The sequence below is a fragment of the Elephantulus edwardii genome, unplaced genomic scaffold (genome assembly GCF_000299155.1).
Source record: "Elephantulus edwardii isolate Elephantulus edwardi_28Jun2011 unplaced genomic scaffold, EleEdw1.0 scaffold00254, whole genome shotgun sequence".
NCBI lineage: Eukaryota > Metazoa > Chordata > Mammalia > Macroscelidea > Macroscelididae > Elephantulus > Elephantulus edwardii.
In genome coordinates this window covers 2757646-2777839 of record NW_006400004.1, presented here as the reverse complement: position 1 = coordinate 2777839, position 20194 = coordinate 2757646, and the positions used below count along the sequence as shown (strand labels likewise).

At 34.5% G+C, this 20194-nt stretch overlaps 1 protein-coding gene across 1 annotated transcript in view; it reads left to right on the top strand.

Annotated features, from left to right (window-relative positions):
- The window catches only part of ADAMTS6 (ADAM metallopeptidase with thrombospondin type 1 motif, 6), a 509355-nt gene that overhangs the window by 224590 nt on the left and 264571 nt on the right, over positions 1-20194 (top strand). The window contains exon 9 of the mRNA XM_006899365.1: positions 16034-16180. Coding sequence (XP_006899427.1) covers positions 16034-16180 — 147 coding nt within the window. The remainder of the gene's footprint in view (positions 1-16033; positions 16181-20194) is intronic.

Here is a 20194-nt window from a genome sequence, read left to right as displayed (position 1 = left end):
TGTCACTGTAGAGAAATCCAACTGATTTTTGTATGTTGATCTTGTATCCTGCTACTTTGCTGAATTTGTCAATTATGTCCAATAGTTTTCTTGCTGAGTCTTTAGGGTTTTCTAAGTATACGATCATGTCATCTGCATAAACCTAAACCTGTTTTATCTTGAACCAACTTCATTGTCTCTAACACAACTACCCTCATTCTCCCAGTCACAGAGTTAATTCATATCATCCAGGGTCTTCTTCTCTTGTGCTGTCCCTCTGTCCTTCCAGGCATGATGCCCCTCTCCAAGGACTAATTCCTCATTGTAGCATGCTCAAAGTATGTCAGATGAAATTTTAAAATCCTGGCCTCTGAGGAGAGCACTCTTGTTTCACCCTCTTTAGGGTAAACCTGTTTGTTCTCTTAGTAGTCCATGCTATATTCAATACTCCTCTCTAGAACCACAACTCAAAGACATTAGTTCTTTTTCTATCATCATTAGTTTTTATCCAGCTCTCATATGCATAGCAAGTAATTGTAAAGATCATGGCCTGGATCAGGTACAACTTACTCTCTTAAATTTAGTACCCTGGAAAGGTCCCTGACAGCAAATATTTCCCCCAGTGAAATTAACCATAAACATATATAGCCTTGGAAATCTAGTAGATACTTCTACGCTATCCTGTAGGATCACTGTGAATTGTCATTGACTCAATGACAGTGGGATTGGTTAATTTTATTTAATGATGATGTCTTTAGTGCCATGACCTCTTCTGAATCCAGCTTTCTGATAGTTCTCTGTCAATGTACTGTTCCAGTAATTTCTGGGCAATCTTCAGTAGGATTTTTCTTGTGTGTGATGTTAGTGATATTGTTCGATAATTTCCACACTGTTGGATCATCATTTTTTGGAATAAATACGGATCTTTTACAGTCAGTTGGCCAGCTAGTTGTCCTTAAGATTTCTTGGCACAACCTGGTTAGCAAGTTCTGGACAGCATCTTTTTGTTTGTTGAAATATGTCAATTGGTATTCCATCAATTTCTGGGCTTTATGTTTGTCAAGTCCTGCAGAGCAGTCTGAGCTTCCTTCTTTATCACCATTGCCTCTTGATCATATATTGTTTCTTGAAATTCTTCTGTGTCAGTCAATTCTTTTTCATAGAGTGACTCTGTATACTCCTTTCATCTTTTTTAATGCACCCTAGATCATTTAATATTCTTCCCATAGCATCCTTAACTATTTCAACCCACAGCTTGAATTTGTTCTTTAGTTCCTTCAGCTTAAGAAATGCTGAATGAGTCTGCCCTTTTGATTTTTGGACTCCAGTTCTTTGCACATTTTATTATAATTCTTTGATGTGTCTTCCTGTACTGGCCATTGAAATCTTTTATTCAGCCCATTAACTTCTTAATTTCTTCCCTTTGCTTTGGCTTCTTGGCACTCTAGTGCAATATTCAGAGTCTCTTCTGACATCCATTTTGTATTTTTCTTCTTCTCTATTTGGTATCGTATAAGCAGAATTATGTGTTATGGAATCCCCATTGTCTACTATGGTAAGATTTAAAAACTGAAGAAAGTGGTGTTATATCGTAAAGAATGGCATTTATAGTTAAAAAGGCCTATGGTGTTAGCTTAGAATATGGCTTTTGTAGCTATTATGTTAGCCCCTTCTTGGTCTCCAGATACCTTAACTGCAGAGACATGCTCTTGAAAATGATCAACAGCTGCGGGACTAGAGTGAGAGAGAGAGAGAGAGAGAGAGAGAATAGTTCCCACAATAGTAAGACTTGATGGAGACTAGAGAAATACGTTGGTGAGAGTGAGAGCCAGACCAGATTGAGATGGTGGGGATGGAGGAGACTTGTGGCATTGCTGTGGAAAACTCTGTGACCTAAAACTTTTTGTGTTTGTGCTAGACGCATTAAAGGTTTTGCTGTTTTTGCCAAATGCTTGAAGTAGAAGTTGACATATAACGGTTCTGAGGCAAACTTTACTGGATGATTGAGGGAACCAGAGACTTTTTGGATTTGTATTGCTGAATTAAAATCAGAACTTTTACTAATTAAGGAATTGTATTTTTTTCTTAATCTGACTTTGATCTAAACCTGTACTTGTTTTGTGAGATATTCATTGTCTCCCTTACTCCCAGCTTCTATTGTTAGTAAACCTCATTCTTGGTACCACTACTGTGAGTAAAGGCAACAATGAATATTGAACCCAGTGATTGGTGAAAATAGGTGGAGAAGCATTGGTTGATGTGTCTGACATAGAAGTTATCTGTTTGCTGCTGTGGATACTATTGATGGGGACATATCCCCTTTGTGAAGCAAGGAGAAGCAAGACTTGGCCAACTTCACATTGCAAGATCTATCTTTAAGTACAATGCTGTGAGTGATAGAATATTATCCATATGTTTACAAGGAAGGCATGTTATACAGCTGTTATTCAAATATATGCACCAACAGCTAAATAAAAAGATGATAAAATTGTGGTATTCAACCAATTTTTGCAATCTTAAATTGACCAAACATGCAGTCAAAATACATTAATAATAATTATTAGGATGTAAAAGTCAGACACAAAGTAGAAGGGGAAAAAAGAATTTAACTCGATGATATGAGAAAATTATAAAAAACACCAAGTTCAAAAGACATGTTTATCTGTGTTTCATTGACTATGCAAATTCATTTGCTTGTGCGGACTATGACAAATTGTCACTAACTTTGAGAAGAATGGGAATCCCAGAACACTTGATTGTGTTCATGTGAAACCTACACTTGAACCACGACTGGTCCTGAGAACTAAGCAAGAAACCACTACATGGTTCAAAATCAGTAAAGGGGTTCATCAGAGATTTGTCCTGTTTCCATACCTTTTCAATCTATATGCAGAACAGATATGGGAAGCTGAACTTTATGAGGAGAAATATGACATCACGTTTGGAGGAAGACTCATCAGCCACTTATTTGATACAGACAACACAACCTTGCTCACTAAAACTGAGGAGGACCTGAAACACTTGATGCAGAAGGTCAAGGATTGTAGTCTTTAATATGGATTGAAGCTCAACATTGAGAAAACAAAGATTCTCACCACTGGGCCAGTTGGCAGCACCATGATAGATGGAGAAGAGATAGAGTTTGTTAACAATTTGACCTTGCTCAGATCCACAATCAACGCTTTTGTTACCATCAGTCAAGATATCAAAAGAGAAATTGCTCTGGGGAAATCTGCTGTCAGGGGACTCTCCAAAGTGGTACGGAGAGCAATGCCAGTGTATATACTAAAGATTCAGAACATGAACTTTGCAATTACTTACTATGTATCAGAGAGCTGGACAGTTAGAATTTATGCCTTTGAGTTGTGGTGATGGAGAAAAGTATTGAATGTAACATGCCAAGAAAACAAATGAATGAGTTTATCCTAGAGAGAGTGAAACCAGACTACTCCTTGGAGGAAAGAATTTTGAAGCACTACCGCCATACTTTGGGCATGTTGCCAACAGGGCCCAGTCCTAGAGAAGGACATTATGCTTGGAAGAGTGGAAGGACAACTAGGAGAAAAAGACTCTGGATGAGATGGATTGACACAGTAACTGGGGTAATGGGGGTAGGTATGTTGGAAACAACTTGATTGGCTTGGGATAGAGCAGAGTTTAGAGCTATAGTACCTTGGGTAACCATAAGTTACAGGCCACTCCCATGGTATGTTAGAAGAACAACAACATTTACCTGTACAAAATAATTTTGTGATACTTAAGAGTTTCATTTAGAACTTCTTTAATTATCTTCATTAACCTTCTCTTAATAAATTGGCTTTTCTTCAAGTAATATACATGCTACAGAAACTTTTAAAATATGTTAGATTTTAATTAAGTGCTAGTTATAGCATTATTTTAATATATATATATTTTATCTCAGTGGTACAAATACTAATCAGCAAATAAATTGACTAGATTTACATGAGGACATCTTAAAATTATAAAAACAGTTCATGCCATTATGTCTGAAGCAAATTGTTTCCATATCCTAAAAATCCATTTTCAAACTTTATAACCAAATAAATTAGAAGAGTTAAGCCAGCTATTTTGTTTAATTAATTTGAAAGGGAAAATCAATTTTAGATCACAGATATTCTAAATCTGTTTAAATGTATGTATTTAATGACATAGATAATTTTAAGGTATATTCCTTTGAATTTTACCATCTATGTGCTTATGTGTATATTATAGTAAATATCCATGTACCACCATGCAGATTTGACAAGAGTTAATATTTTACCATGTTTATTGTTTTGTAACTTTTATTTTTGTTATTTTCAAAGTTTCTCTTGACAAATTTCATATTGCTTTAATTATCATAGCTTTATAATAAATATTGACTGCCTCCCCTCCTTTTTCTTCAAAATTATCTTGACTCTATCTACCTCTGTAATTATGCATAATTTTGGAATCATATTGTCAGTTTCCATAAAAAAAATTAAAAGGATTATTTAAAATGTTATTGTAAAATACATATAAAAACCATTCAACATTCTAACAATTCTTTAGTGTAAAATTCAATGACATTAGTTACATTTACCATGGTGTTCAACATCACTACTGTCCATTTCTGAATGTTTTTACATCATGCTAAACAGGTATTTAGTATCCCTTAAGTATTAACTGTCTATTTCCCCTTCTTCAATCCCTGACAACCGTCTATGAATTTGATCTCTACACACTTGCTTTTTCTAGGTATTCATATTCAGGAAGCTCTTGTGGCCTAGTAGGTAAAGAGTTGCACTTTCAACCCAAAGGTCAGCTGTTTGAATTCACCAGTGACTGAGCTGTGTGATTTAGAACTTCTAAAAACTTGTTGAATTGTCAATTCTGAGTCAGTGACACATAACAACAACCTTATTATAGGCATTTTATATCTAGGCATGATATTTCTATCCTGAAGGTAAATATTTCATATCTAGTCATTTTGTAGCCACAATATTTTCAGGAGCCTCATATACATTGTTGTTTACAGCTATTTTTCATATGTTTGAATCTTGCCACATTAACAAATAAAAGTTCTCAGTTATGTCAAAATTTTACTCCACTCAAGCTATTAAGATTATCTATACTTACAGGATACAGCTAAATTTCACCTCAACCTCAAGAATACAAAAATTCTTACGACTAGACCAATAGGAAACATCATGATAGATAAGACTAAAGTTGTCAAGGATTTCCTTTCACTTGGCTTCACAACCTTCTCCATGGTAGCAGCAGTCAAGAATTAAAAAAGAATGTTGCATTAGGAAAATCTCCCTTCAAGGGTTTTTTTGAATTGTGTTTTTTTTAAGTACTAAAGAGCAAAGATGTCATCTGAAAGACTAAGGTGTACTTTATCCAAGCCATGGTATTTTCAATTGCTTATAGACATGGGGAAAATAGACATTTAATATAGATGATGAAAGAGGGTAAGATACCATAAGAATGTGTTGTTAGTGAAAGTATTAAATATATCTTATGAATTGCAAAAAGAACAAATAAATCTGTCTTGGAGGAAGTGCAACTAGAGTTCTCCTTAGGGGTAAGGGCAGTGATACCTTGTCTCACATATTTTGGGAATGATGTCTCAAGATTCCAGCCCTTTGAAAAATGCTTTGAAAAATTTTAAAGGGATAGCATACTGTGTGTCAGAAGAGACCCTGAAATTTGCACTAAAGCGTCAAGAATCCAAAACAAAGGGAAGAGATACTGAAATAAAAGGACTGGATTTCCAAAGGCAGCTAGAGAAGACAAAGCAACATATTATGTACAGAAACCTGGAATGGGAGGATAAAAAGGAAAGAACTAGCTCAGCATTCCTCAAGCTAAAGGAACTGAAAAAGGCCAGAAATCAATGGGATGTAAATGGAATTGTTTCATATGACATATGCAGCCCTAGACATGCTCACTAAGTTGTGCCAGAAAATTTGGAGGAGAGTTACCTGGCCTAATGACTAGAAGATCATTGTATTTGTTCCAATTCCCAAGAAAAGTGATCCAACAGAATGTAGAAATTCTATGAATGCAAAATACTGCTGAACCTCATTAAAAAATGGCTTACCAAAAGTTCAAGCTGGATTTAGAAGAGGCCATGACACCAAGGATATCATTGCTAATGTAAGATGGATTCTAGCTGAAAGCAAAGAATACCAAAAGAATATTTATTTGTGTTTTATTGACTATGTAAAGGCTTTATATGTGCTTTATTGACTGTGTAAAGGCTTTATTTGTACTTTATTGACTATATGGATCATAGAAAAATGGGAATCACAGAACACTTAATTGTGTTTGTTCAAAACCTATGTACAGATATCCCATGGACTGCCAAAATAACACAAATATGACTTGGAGAAGGTGCAGTCAGAGTGCTCCTTGGAGGTAAAGATGATAAAGCTTCGTCTTACATACTTTGATCATGTTGCTAGGAGAGGTTATTCCCTGGAAAGGGACATCATGCTTGGGAAGGTGGAGGGACAGTTAAAGAGAGAAAGACCCTTGACCAAGTAGATCAGCACAGTGTCTGTAGCAGTGGGCTCAAGTGTGTTAAATATTGTGAGGTTGTCACAGAATAGGACAGTGTTCTGATTGGTTGTTCATATGATTACTGTGAGTTGTACTCAACTTGATGGCACTTAACAAAAGCAACATTGGATGGTGGAGGATAATAGAAGACAATTTTCAATGAGATAGATGGACACAGTTACTACAACATTAAGCTAGAGTAGGAAGATTGTGACAATGTCACTATTGGCATTTCAGTATGCTGTTGATAAGGTTGCTAAGTGAGTAAGTGCCTACTTTGAGACACTTCCCAACAACAACAACAGCAACATGTACATGTAAAAATTGGACAATGATTAAATTAAACCAAAGAAGAGTTGATAACTCTAAGCTGTGATTTAACAAAGAATATTGCAAATTGCCATCGATTGCCAAAAGAATGAACAGTTCTACCTTGGAAGAAGTACAGCCAGAGTGCTCTGTAGAAAAAAGGATGGTGAGACTTCAATTAACATACTTTGGGTATGTTCCAAGAAGCAGTTAGTCTTTGGAGAAAGGCACAATGTAGGCTAGCACAGAAGGTAAGCAAAAAAGAAGATGACCCAAAGTGAGGTGGATTGACACAGTAGCTGTAAACAAGACTCAAGCACAGCAAAAATTGTGATGCTGGTGCAGGATCATGCAGTGTTTTCTCCTTCTGTACATCAGGTAATTGGAACTTACTTGAAGTTAACAACAGATATTTTATTTTAGTGAAATCATGGAACATTTGTCTTTTTGTGCTTGACCCACTTGACTCTGATAGGATTTTAATTGTCACTTTCCTTAAAATGGAACCTGGTGGCGGTAGTTAGTAGGGAGTTGCACTATTAACCTATTAACCCGTAAGTGCCTCTGGCAGTTTAAATCTACCAGTGGCTCCTGGAGAAGGAGATGAACAATCTCCTCCTATGTGATTTACAACTTCCAGTCATCAACTAGAGGGTCATCAATGCATCAATTCATTCCAACTTGATGGCAATAATTGAGAGTGTGTTTTGTTAAAATGACATTAGTAATCCGTTGACAGGGAGCTCTGGTGGTTTAGTGGTAAGAATCTGCTCTGCAATCCTGAAGGCATGCTGTTGGAACCCAGCCGCTGCTCCACAGGATAAAGATGGGCAATCCCCTATTGTGTGATTAACTGCCTCTTGAAAAACGACTGGTATCAGCTGTGGATTGATTCTGACTTGTCAACACACAACAACTATTTGGTTGTCAAACACAGTGTCTGAGGGTTATCTCATTCACTGAATGAAGACTTGTTCTAATATAGGATAAAGGCTAGAATCTAAGTTGAGCTTTATTAAAATGGCCATCCAAGGAATGATACCCTCAAAGAAAAAATAAATCCTAATGAACAAGGCAGGAGGTAATGTTAACACACCTGAATAGAGAATGTCTTTTTTTCTTTTAGATTTTGCAGTTCCTAAGTTCTTGTTTTAATTACAATTGTTTTTTAAGTTATTTGCATACAAAACAAATTAATTAGCAGTAAGAGTTTCAAACTGATGTTATCAGTTCTTTTTCTTGAAGTAGTTAAACTGCTAAGAGATTTAATCAAGCCTAATAAAATGAACCTAATTGCATCGGTTTTCTTCTATAAACAATAATTTTTCACTCAATTGTTTGTATTCTTGTTAGCCTCAAACTTTGTATTTTTGCTTAGAGCATAATTCATGAACATCAATAGTTTTAACAAAGGCACCAAAATGTAATTAAGCACTAATAAAGGAAATCCAATAAAGCAACCATATGCTACAAATGTAAGCTTTAATTCCTATATGTTCCTCAATTATACATTAACCCTTGATGCATAATCAATGGGAGTCTTTTTAAAGCAATTATGTTAACTGATTTTTAAGTGCATTGTACTTAATCCATATCTAACAACTTTTTTTTATAAAAATGTCATATTAATTTGGTCTGACAGTGTTCAGTGAAATTTAGTATCAGGGGAGCCCTGTGGATAGGTAGTATGTGTGTGTCTTAGAGGGTGCAGCAGAGGCAACATGGGTTACAAACACAAGATTTTAATATCTGAAAATCAACTGTCATCTCTGCTCCAAGAGAATTAGAATACTGGCCAGGGTTTCAGGTTCTCAAGAGCAGAAGAAATAAAAAAGGAATTTGGTTATTAAGATTGTAATTTAATTTCTCACAGAACTATGATCAGAGCCTAGCTTCCTGAACTGCCTCAAAATGTAGAGTAGAACCGGGCCAGTTATACTATACTGTATGCTTAACTTCTCTTTCTTTAAATTCTCTTTTACAATTGAAAACATTGATCTCATCAATCAAAGTTGACCTTACCTTTGTTGTTTGTGTGGATTATAGGAGTCTAGTTATGGTAATTGCAGGAAAACAAGACAGAAAATGAGGTTCTTCATAGTGAGTCTGAGACGTATGTTAGATTCTTGCCTAAAATGGGTTTATTGATATGAATTTGAAAGTAATTAATAAATTTGGAAACTCTATGAACTTTGATAAATGTCAATAGTTATAGATAGGCTTTAGGCCTTTTGTTCATAGGGTCACTGTGAGTCATGCTCAACTTGATGGTAATCAACAACAAATAATAAATACGTTTAAAATTCAAGAGTTTTAATTTCTAATATAATGAATACTAGTAGATACAATCACACAGTGGCCCTAAAACCAAAATTTAAGAAACAATGCGCTGGAGATGTTATGGCATGTTCAGGAATGCTCAAAGAAACAGATTCCCTATTAGTCACATAGTGAGAATCACCCCAAACCATCATCGGTAGAATGTATAAATAAAAGCTATACACACACATAGAGAAAATAAATGGTTTACAAATTGTTAAATCAAAAAAGTGATAAATGAGTAACTACAGAAATTATTCTACCTACAATAAGTTCAAATCAGATAGAACAAACATATATTGCTTAGGATTGCATAGGGAATGACTGCTCCAAAAGTCGGCATAGTAGTTTTCTCAGCAAAGGGCTCAGAACCACAAGGAAGAAGATTACAATTGTAGAGGTGAACACAAAGCTTTTGTTGTTCTGAAAGTGTTCTGTTTTTTAAATTTGGGTAGATGGTGCGATGTTTATTTTGTAATTATTCTTTAAAGAATTGTATGTTTTCTTTTCCCAAGTATGATATAAAGTATGTGTAAAACGAAACTTTTATTTTAATAAATTAATAATAATGAAGTTTAATAAAATTAAACTTCTGTATAAAACAAAACTGTCACTGTTATTGTCACTGAGTCATCAGCTGACTATCCGTTGGATTTCAGAAGCAGTAAACCACATGGAGGAAATTACTTATCTTTCCCTCTTGGAGCCTCTGGTAGATTCAATAGAGATGTGCAACCTTTGGTTTAGTAGTGCAACTCTCTTAGAACCTTGCCTCTGCCAGTTGTTATTTTGACTATGTTGAGTTAACGATAAGTTGTAGGGACCGTATGTACAACTGATCTGAACCCTGACCATCCTATGCCATCCTCACCATCTCTAATGCCCTTGAGCCCCTTGTTATAGTTACTGTGTCCATTCATTTTGTTGAGACGCTGACCCTTTACCTTTTTCTAAGCATGATATCCTTCTCCAAGGAATGGCCCCTCTTAAAAAAAAGTTCAAAATATGTAAGATGATTCACCAACCTTCCTTGGAAGAAGCACCCTGACTTTATTTTCACCCAGATAGATCTTTGTTCTCTTGGAAATCCGTGGGATATGAAGTACCCTTCTCAAGAACCACAAAAAATTCAAAGGCATCAGTTCATCTGGCGTCTTTAATGCAGGGGGAAATATATATATATTACAACTATTATTCAAATATATACATTAACAACTAAAAACAAAGATGAGGAAATTAAAGTTTTGTACCAACTTTTATAGTTTGAAATTGCTATCAGGACACATTAATAAAAATTGGTGACCAGAATATGAAACTTGGAAACAAAAATAAAGGACTGGTAGTTGAAAATTACAGCCTTGGTTAAAGAAATTAGTATGGTGATTGAATGATCAAAATTTCCAAAATCAATGATTTATTCATTGTAAATACCTTATTTAGAAAGCACAAATGACGACTATACAAATGGACCTCACTTGATGAATGGACCTCACACAGGAATTAGATAAACTGCCTCTGTGGAAAGAATGAATGGAGAAGCTCAATATCAACAATGAACTCAAGTGTGTAAAGAGATCTTGAGGATGAGTCAAGATAGAGATCTGTTGTTAATAAGTCGCTATGAGTCATACTATATATGACAGCAAATAACAATAGCATCAGTCTTGTAAACAAATCCAGGTGTTGACTGTAAGTCAGGTCATCATTACACTCGTGCAAATTCAAATGGAAGCAAAAGTAAATGAAAACAAACACACAAGAACCAAAATAAGTATTTTAATCCCACTTAAATTTAAAAATCACTTTAAGAATATGTTCAAGTCATTGAACATTAATGATCAAAGACCAGATGAGGGGCTTTGGTGGCCTAGTGCTAAGAAACTTTATAGCAATCCCAAAAGCATATGGTGTGAACCTACCAATTGCCCTGTGGGAGAAAGATGGACAATCTCCTCCTGTGCAATTTACTGCCTCTAAAAACTCACTGGGGGTCAGCTATAAGTCAATTCAGACTTAACAGCACGTATCAAAGGTCAGATGAGCTACAGGATGACATCAAGTATATTAACCACGATGAAAGTCATGGTAATTTCAAACATAGAAGAGAAAGAATAGACCAAAATGAATGTCAGAAGAAACTCTGAAGGTTGCACAAGAATACCAAGAATAATGGCCTTATATATTATGTGTCCTTAAGAGATTGAGTTAGTTCACTCAGCAAAATCCTCTCCAGTCTCTTCCAGGTTATGTAGTAGTTTTTGCAATTGTTGCTCCTGAGTGCTGCATTGTATTCCATTGCTTGCATGTACCATACTTTCTCAATCCATTAAGTTGTGGTTGGACATTTGGGCTGTTTCTATGTTCTTGCGAGGGTGAGTAATGCTGCTATGAACATTGTGAAACACAATGTATACGAACTTTGTAAGCAAACCATTAAGAAAAGGGGGGGAGGGGAGAATGCCAAGAAGCCAAAACAAAGGAGAAAAATGCCAAAGTAAAAGAGTTGAACAGAATATTTTAAAGGGAAGCTCAAAAAGACAAAGTAAGATATTATGCCACCAGAACTCCCTAAAAGACTGTGAAATCCACAATAAACCACAAAATTTGTTTAGGAAATACGTTGATAGAGTTAATGGAGCTGGTGGCCAAGTTCCCCTGTGTACTTTGCTATGAAACTAGTATCAACAAAAACTGATAATATTTTAAAACAAATTTAAAATATTTCAAGAATATGTCATGAGACTCTATAGCTTAGAGTTCTTGCAAAAATTGTTTTTACCCCCAGATTTTCTGGGTACATGCTTCTTGGTTTACATTATTCCAAGATCAGCTGACGGGAAATCTCACTGTATTTTGCATCTAACTTCTATGTAGCATTCCACAATATACATCTCTACCAAAGTTTACTCATACATACATGTTTCCAGTGATAGACTCTAAGATCACTGTCAACTCATTACTATTATAAACAATTATACCACAAACAGATCATATATGTTCTTTTAAAAACATTTCTGGGATTAATATCCACGAATAGGATTTCTGGGACATATTGTATCTGTTTAATTTGACACAGAACTGCTGAATTTCTCTCTAGACTGGCTATCAAATCACACACCACAACTATTAGGCAATAAGTTCTCTATTTCATTACACCACTGCTAAGGTTTAGTTGGTTTTTTCTTTATGTAAGGGTTTTTTTTAATATACCTGAAAATAATGCACATGCTTTGTTCAATTTTGCACTTGCATTATTTAACCAAGACAAAAGAAAGCATTGGTTTGAAACTAGTGAGTATAGAAGAACTGAGAATTGGGCAGTTGAAAAAGATTACCTAAACAATTTTTTTAAATGGCTAATACTTGTGAAGAGCTTTCATAAAACTCTTTTATTATATTAATTAGAGACCTTCAACTGGCTGCTCTGGGAGTCCTCTTGTTATTTATAATTCTCTTCACTTGAAGAGAGGAACCATTCCATAAACATCTGCCTGCTAGCATCACCTCTCTTATTTCCTATGTATACTAGGTCTTTAAGCTATGTTCTAGAACTTCTTATATATCAGACATTATTAAGCTGCACATCTAAGGTTCCATGAATTAATTATATTTGCAGTCACATTTTAGAGAGCTCTGGTGACTTAGTAGGGCGCTCGGTTGGTTTAGTGGTAAGGAATTGCACTGCCAATCCAAAGGTATGCTGTTCAAATCCACCAGCTGTTCCATGGTAGAAGGATGGGCAATCTCCTGCTATGTGACTTACTGACTGAAAACCCTCTGGAGGATCAGCTAGAGGTTAGTTTCAACTCTGCAGTACATGACACAAACTGTCACAGTAGCTATAACTCCCACCTGATGACTAGTTAGTTATGTAAATGAAGTGCTGTGCGCCATTATTTTGTTAATGTACAAAAGGCGCAAACAGAGACTTGTACACCAATGTGATTCACCCTCACAAGAACATGAAACCAGGCCAGATGCCCAACTACAAATGAATGAATAGAGAAATTATGATACATTCACACAATGGAATATTACACAGCATGCAGGAGCAATGATTTTGTAAATTACTACGTAACTTGGGAGAGACTGGAGAGCGTTTGGTTGAGTGAACTGACTCAGTGCCACAAGGATAAATATTGTATAAAACCATTATTGTAGAATAAGTATAAGGATCCAAGCGTGGTGGGGGACAGGGTGGAAGCAGAGGGATGAGGATGTGCAGCGGAAGGGGAGGTTAATCATGAGTTAATCAGTTTGATGGGTCAGAGGGTGAGGGAAATTGGAAGAATCTGTTCTGGAAAACAGTGTATTCGAATTTTCTAAATAAACTAGCATTTTAAAAAAGGTGTTGGTTTGAATCCACCAGTTACTCCACAAAAATTGGCACGGCAGACTTCCAAAGCTTAAAGACTTGAAAACCCTCTAGGAGGAGTATTTCTACTTTCTCCTATATGGTCACTATGAGTTGGAATTGACTCAGTGGCAATGGGGTTAGTTTGTTTTCATGTTATCATATATTATTCCTTATTTGTTCATCTTAATTCTTTTATTTAGATCATTAGCTTTTTGCAGTCCCTCATGTGTGGCATGTATGTCTTCATTTTACTCCAAAATCCACTTCTGTTGAGGTTGATCTGACTCATAGATACTATCCATTGGCTTTCCAAGGTTGTAAATCTTTATGTGAAGGGATTATTTATCTTATTTTTATTAAGTAGCTGACCTTTTGGTTAGCAGTTTGATACATTACTCGTTATGTCATCAAAGATCTTTTGTCTTTATTATAGTTCTTTTGTATTATATGTTTATGAAAATATAATCCATCCTGCTTTCTATGTTTTTTTTCCAACTATATTTTATATCTTGTTTTTCCATCCCACTGCTCTAGTTAAAACCAACAGCATTTCTCAGTTGCCAATGATCTTCCAACTACTTTCCCTGACTCCATCTCTTTCTTCACTATTTGGTTTCCACTATAGACTTAATAACTATTGCTTGTCTAAAATTTAGAGTAATTACTTATTCTATTCAGAATTTTTCAGTTGCCTTACTCAATTTCATTATTTAAATCTTTATTTTTCCCCAAAGTATTTTAAATTAATCTATTTTATACGATTATAGTTTTCTAACTACATGTTTAGGTACCTCTGGTGGCCTAGTGGTAGGGAATTGTACTGCTCACCCAAAGACATATGGTTCAAGTCCAGCAGCTGCTCTACAGAAGGATAGACAGTCTCCTCCTATACGATTGACAGTCTCTGAAAACCTTTTGGAAGGCCACCTATGAGTGGGCTCTAACTCAATGGCACATAACAACATCTGTATGTCCAGATGTTTCTATAGCAACTAGCTCCATCTATTTTGTGCTTTAGTAACATTACTTATTTTCCTGAACATATATTATTTTACGTTTACGAGAATGTTATCATGAGGGCATAAATTTGTTTTTAGTAAAAGTCAACCCAAATTTCTACCTACTTTTTAAGAAAGCTCAAAACTTACTCAAATGTATAAGCTGTATCTCTTTGAGAAAAAAAGTTATAATTTATCACAGAAATGTGTGATTAGATCACATGAATAACATTAAACATGGGAAAACATGATAAATAAAGGTTATGGCAAAGGAAAACTCTGTTGACACTCCATTTTTCATGTTTCTTAGCACACATTATTTGTTTAAATCTTGTGGGGAAAAATTGCTTGTGTTGAGAACACTTTTGTTGGTAGATGATAGTTTTTTATTTTCTTAATTTTTTAATTAAGATTTTATTGAAAGTTTGTAGAGAACTTGGATTTCCATTCATTCGTTGTTGCACATTTTCCTCCGTCAACCTGCCTCCCCCAGTTTGCTTCTCTCTTTGAAGAAAAAATTCTGTCATTGTTGTACAATTCCCACCCCCCCATAGTCCACTTTACTATGCAGCTCTTATTCTGGACTATTGTCATGCAAATAATACCTAATCATATAGTCCTTTTAAACAGGTTTCCCCCTGCCTCTTATCTGTTTCAATGCAGAGTACATTATTTATCCCCTATCTTCTTAGTTTCCTCCCAACCCCCATGTCAGTGTTATAACAGTGGCATTATGCAGTATTTGTCCTTTTTCCACGAGATATTTCACTCAGCATAAGGATCACCCCTTTTGTATATTTCATGAGTACGTTTTTCAGTGCTGCCTAGTATTCCATTGTGTGACTATACCAAAGCTTCTCTATCCATTTGTTTGTTGATGAGCACTTGGAATGTTTCCATCTCTTTGCTATTGTTAGCAATGCAGCAATAAACATGGGTGTGCAGCTGCTTTTTTAATGTATCAAGGTTTGGGGTTTTTTTTCCTAAAAAAACATGCACACATAATAAATAACAGACATTTGAAACTTCTTTTTTTTGTATTCATAAAAAATACTTCTGTTTGTCCTATTACCTAGATATTTGTGGAGTTTGACCATACTTTTATAACTCTCCTTTTATTCAACATAGTGAACATAAACACAGTCAACACTTACTATATAATCTTATTAGGTCATGTATCCTTACTAAAATTTCAGTTTTTTTTTTATAAAGTGAATGTCATGATATATCCACTTTCTTCTCAAGGACATATTATATCATGCATGAAAAAGTACAAGTTTATGTAAAACACTTTTAAAAGTTTTAAAATTTATTGCTGAATTATTGCTTAATTTCTTTTTCTTTACTTTTATTCTTTTGCTTCCTCAGAATATCTGGCCTATCTTGATATGTTGTTAAGGCTAATGACTAGTCAATTAAGTAAATAAAAATAAGTAGAAGGAAATAAAGAATGTATTTAGAATTTGTTTGTTTTTATTTTTTCCTTATTTTTTTCCCCATTTATGTTTCTTCCTTGTTAAAACAGTTTTGGTATGAACCATGATGGAATTGGAAATTCTTGTGGGACGAAAGGTCATGAAGCAGCAAAACTTATGGCAGCTCACATTACTGCAAATACCAATCCTTTTTCCTGGTCTGCCTGCAGTCGAGACTATATCACCAGCTTTCTAGAGTAAGTAATCTCTGGAGAGTGATGATGAATTGTTCCAGAACTAAGCCATTGGTAGAAGCCTAATATGTAGTGTTTCAAACATTGCACAATGATTAACTTTTATAGGACCCGGTGATATTTCAAATCATTACCCAAAATATTTTTTAAAAAACTCAGTGTGGCAAATATTTCCCTGCATGCTTAAGCAGAATTTATTGAACATTCTAGAGGAGCTCAATTAAGAGTATCAGTGAGGTTTCATGAGTATGTAAGTATTATACATGTTATAAATGGGAAGTAGAGTCAGAAAGAATTATTATTTCCATAATTTAATAGATCATAGGCCAAACTTTAATTATGTTTTTAATTTTGTTGATGAAAAAACTCCTGAGTATTAGAGTGCCAAATTATCTAATAGTAATTACAAAACCCCCAAAATCTAGGAAATGCACACTTTGATAAAATGAAAATATGTTAGTTGATTCACTTTTTACCTTTTTATGGCTTTTTGATTGGTCCTTTTACAATGAATTCCAAGAGTCTGGTTGTTCTTCCATATCTTTCTTGCATAAAACTTCAGAATCGGGCTTTGGCAACTAATAAGACTTTGGGTTGCACTTTCTAGCTGTGTGACCTTGGGCATGTTACCTAACCTTTCTAATTTTAAATGTGCTCAGCGATTAAATTAGATATTAGATAATTATATTAGATAATACCTACCTATAGGGGGTTGTTATGTGTACAATAATATGTAATGTTATAATGTTTATAAGGCACTAATAGTTATTTATTAATAGTAAATAGCATAATTTGAAATAATATCTTTGAGGTTTCAGTGCTCTATTGCTCTGTCATTACTTTCAACTGTATGTGCCATTCTTCCCATTCCATCCTGCAGGGGAAGAAAAATTAGATATTCTGTGAAACAGTGAGGCATACTTAAAGCACATTTTTAAAGATTTGTCTCAAAAATTGGTTTTGTTCTAAGTTTATATTTACATGAATGTATTGTAAAATCTTTTTTTAAATTTAGGTATGTTATAGAGGATGACATTACTCATTAAGAATTTATTTCAGATATGCTTATATCCAGATCACATATTGTGAAGACATAAAATTGTATATTTGTAAAGGCCCTAGAAAGACTAGTACCTAGCACATAACTTTACTCAATTAAACATCAAAAGAGATATTAATAAGAAATTGTACCAATTATATAAAAATAGAAAGTAGTTCTATTAATTTCTGCAAGAATGAAATAGGAAGAACTAGAAAATAATTTTAGATTTATCTAATATACATACTATAATCTAGCAATGTTTAGTCTTAGTATAAATGATAGTATATTTACCTAGTGCCACAATTGAATAAAGCAGTATAAAGACAGACCATAGAGAATTTTTTTCATATTTTTTGGTAGTTTTTAACACAAAACACTAGCAATATAATTTTCCAAGATGGTTTTAATGATATTCATGTTACTTAAATTGTAAACATTGTTGAAGATCTGCCTTCTCCAAAAAATCAGCCAGATCTGGAATTTCTCCCTTTACTTGGCTCATGTTTTTATTATGGAATCTTAGTATCTGTCACCAGAAAGACAAGCTGTATAACATGCTCAGGATGCCAGGGCATTTTTGAAGCCTACCTTTGTCTTTTTTTTTAAAGTATCATTTTTTTAAAATTTTTCTCTTCTATTCTGTTCTCATTGTACAGCCTATTTGATAAGACCTTCTCTGTATACTCAATACAAAGGCTAATTTTGATCTTATGCCAGACTCTGCCTATTCAAAACCTTACTAGGTTATTAAGACACTTCAGATGGGAATCCCTAAACTGCTGGTAAAATCCAGTTGAAAAATCACCACTGGTTTGGTTAGAGATGTAAATTATTAGTGTTTGCAATAAAGCGTTCCATTGAAATTATTGAAAAAATTTATACAAACAGTATTTTTAAAGCTTATAAAAATATTTCTGCTATGCATACTCATGAGAATGCTTACAGAGTTAAGACTATGAGTAAAAGAAAGATATGAAAACAATGGGTAGAAACTTGAGGGCAAGTCCCACCCACCCCCAACTCCCTTTAATAATAAACTAAACAACTCTTGTTATATCTGACCCAGCAATAAAGACTTTTAAACACAAGGCCCTTTAAAACAGGTCAGTTCACTGGAGCACAAAGACATAATACTAACTTTCTTCAGTTTCTTTGTTCCTTTTTTATTAATGCGGTGGACTTAATTGCTTTAACAGGTATGCATGATATTTTTAAAAATCCAGTGATATTTTGATCAGGGATTGAGGTTACATTTATGTTTTATAGTTGGCTCAAAAAGACCCATAACATTTTATTTTAGTTTCTTTCCTCAAGAAAAAGAAATCTTGAAAGATGGATTGTTTAGGAACTGCAGCTCAGCCAGCAAAATGCATACCTTTCTCTACTTAGTGACTGTATAGGCCAAAGATGATGGTGGATTTTAACAATGAGCTTTCTATGATTTCTAGAGATTCACTATTCGCTATGTTCAACTAAAAACAATTCCATGGCTTTTAAATGCCAATAGAGTAAAAAGTCTCTTTTGTCATTCTGAAACACTAGGTGCTATTGATCACTCAGGAGATGGTGTTTACCAACTCCCAATATTTTTTTTCAGATTTCTTAAACTCGGTGATTCAATAAGTGGTTCATGAATCGCCCAGAAGCCGTCCTGATTAAATAATAAAGAACCTATTTCCGTTAAAATGGACGTGTTATGCCAGCTTCTGATGTTTTCCGACGACGGCTTTGCAGGTAGTGTCCTTCCTATCTGCCTGCGGGACTTATTTATTGATTTATTTATTCAGAAAATAGAGAAAGATGAACCTGGTATATTATGGCTCGCACTCATTGATAGCTATGGGCTAATGTACCGGGCAGTGGAAGGCAGCCAGAGTCATTCAGGCCTGTTTTTCATACATTTTCCACCGCTGAGCGGTAGTACAGAATAATTTCATATAGTTTTCAACAAATATGGGGGCTTTGGGAGTAAACTCTTGCTTTATTTAAATTATAGTCTGTTAAATTGTTTGAACTGTCAGAGATCCATAGCTGTAGAATTCTTATCATTCTCAATTAAATATAGACAAGTCATTTTCACTGAAAGCATTAAGACAGGTAATTAAACCAAAGGTAAAGCAGGAAGAAAGGTAAGATTAGATCTACAAGAGAAGTATAGTAAATGAACAAGGCACTTGTTTCCAAGACACTCATATTTCCTCTCTAATAATTTCCTTCAGAGGTCTATAACATGGACAATTACTTCAATTGATAAAGCCTTTTTTTATATGGAATCCAAAGAAATGGCTTGACAAAATATGTGTAGTTCCCTTCTACTTGTCTGACCTATCTTTTGGGAACCTCATTCTAAACCATAAAAATTTCTTGATAAGTCATAGTTACAAATGGAATGAAAGAAGACAACCAAGAAAGCTACTGTCTGTAGCTACAATAGGAGGCTTCAAGTTTAGTTACAGTCACCTCGATTACACAGAGGTAAAGAGATAGGTATGACTTAGAATCAGTCCTTTTAAAAGGTAAATACATTGTTTCATGATGACTGTTACACCACTTTATTAGAATTCAGTAGGAAAAATCCTTCATAGTACCAACCTGATTAATTTTTGTTTGAAGTATGTATATCAGGACAACTTTGAAGGAAAAGGTAGGAGATGGCATTTATGTTCCATTTTATTGTTGTTAAGTGACTGTTAAGATATGGACAAAGTTATGTAGAAAGATTTTGAGATTGACTCACTGTGTTGTAGACTGAAGACTTATACTTTGAAGTGTAGTGAAATTAAGTCTAAAATCACAATTAAGTCAATTTACTCATGTGTTCTAAAAACAAAGCCAGGAGTATGTATTTTACGTAAGGATCTGTAATTTTTACTTGAAGACTGAATTCTTGCTCATGCTTCTATTATCAAATCTAATTTTTAGACTGTATAAATAAAACCCCACTAAATTAGAAGAGGAATATATATATATATATA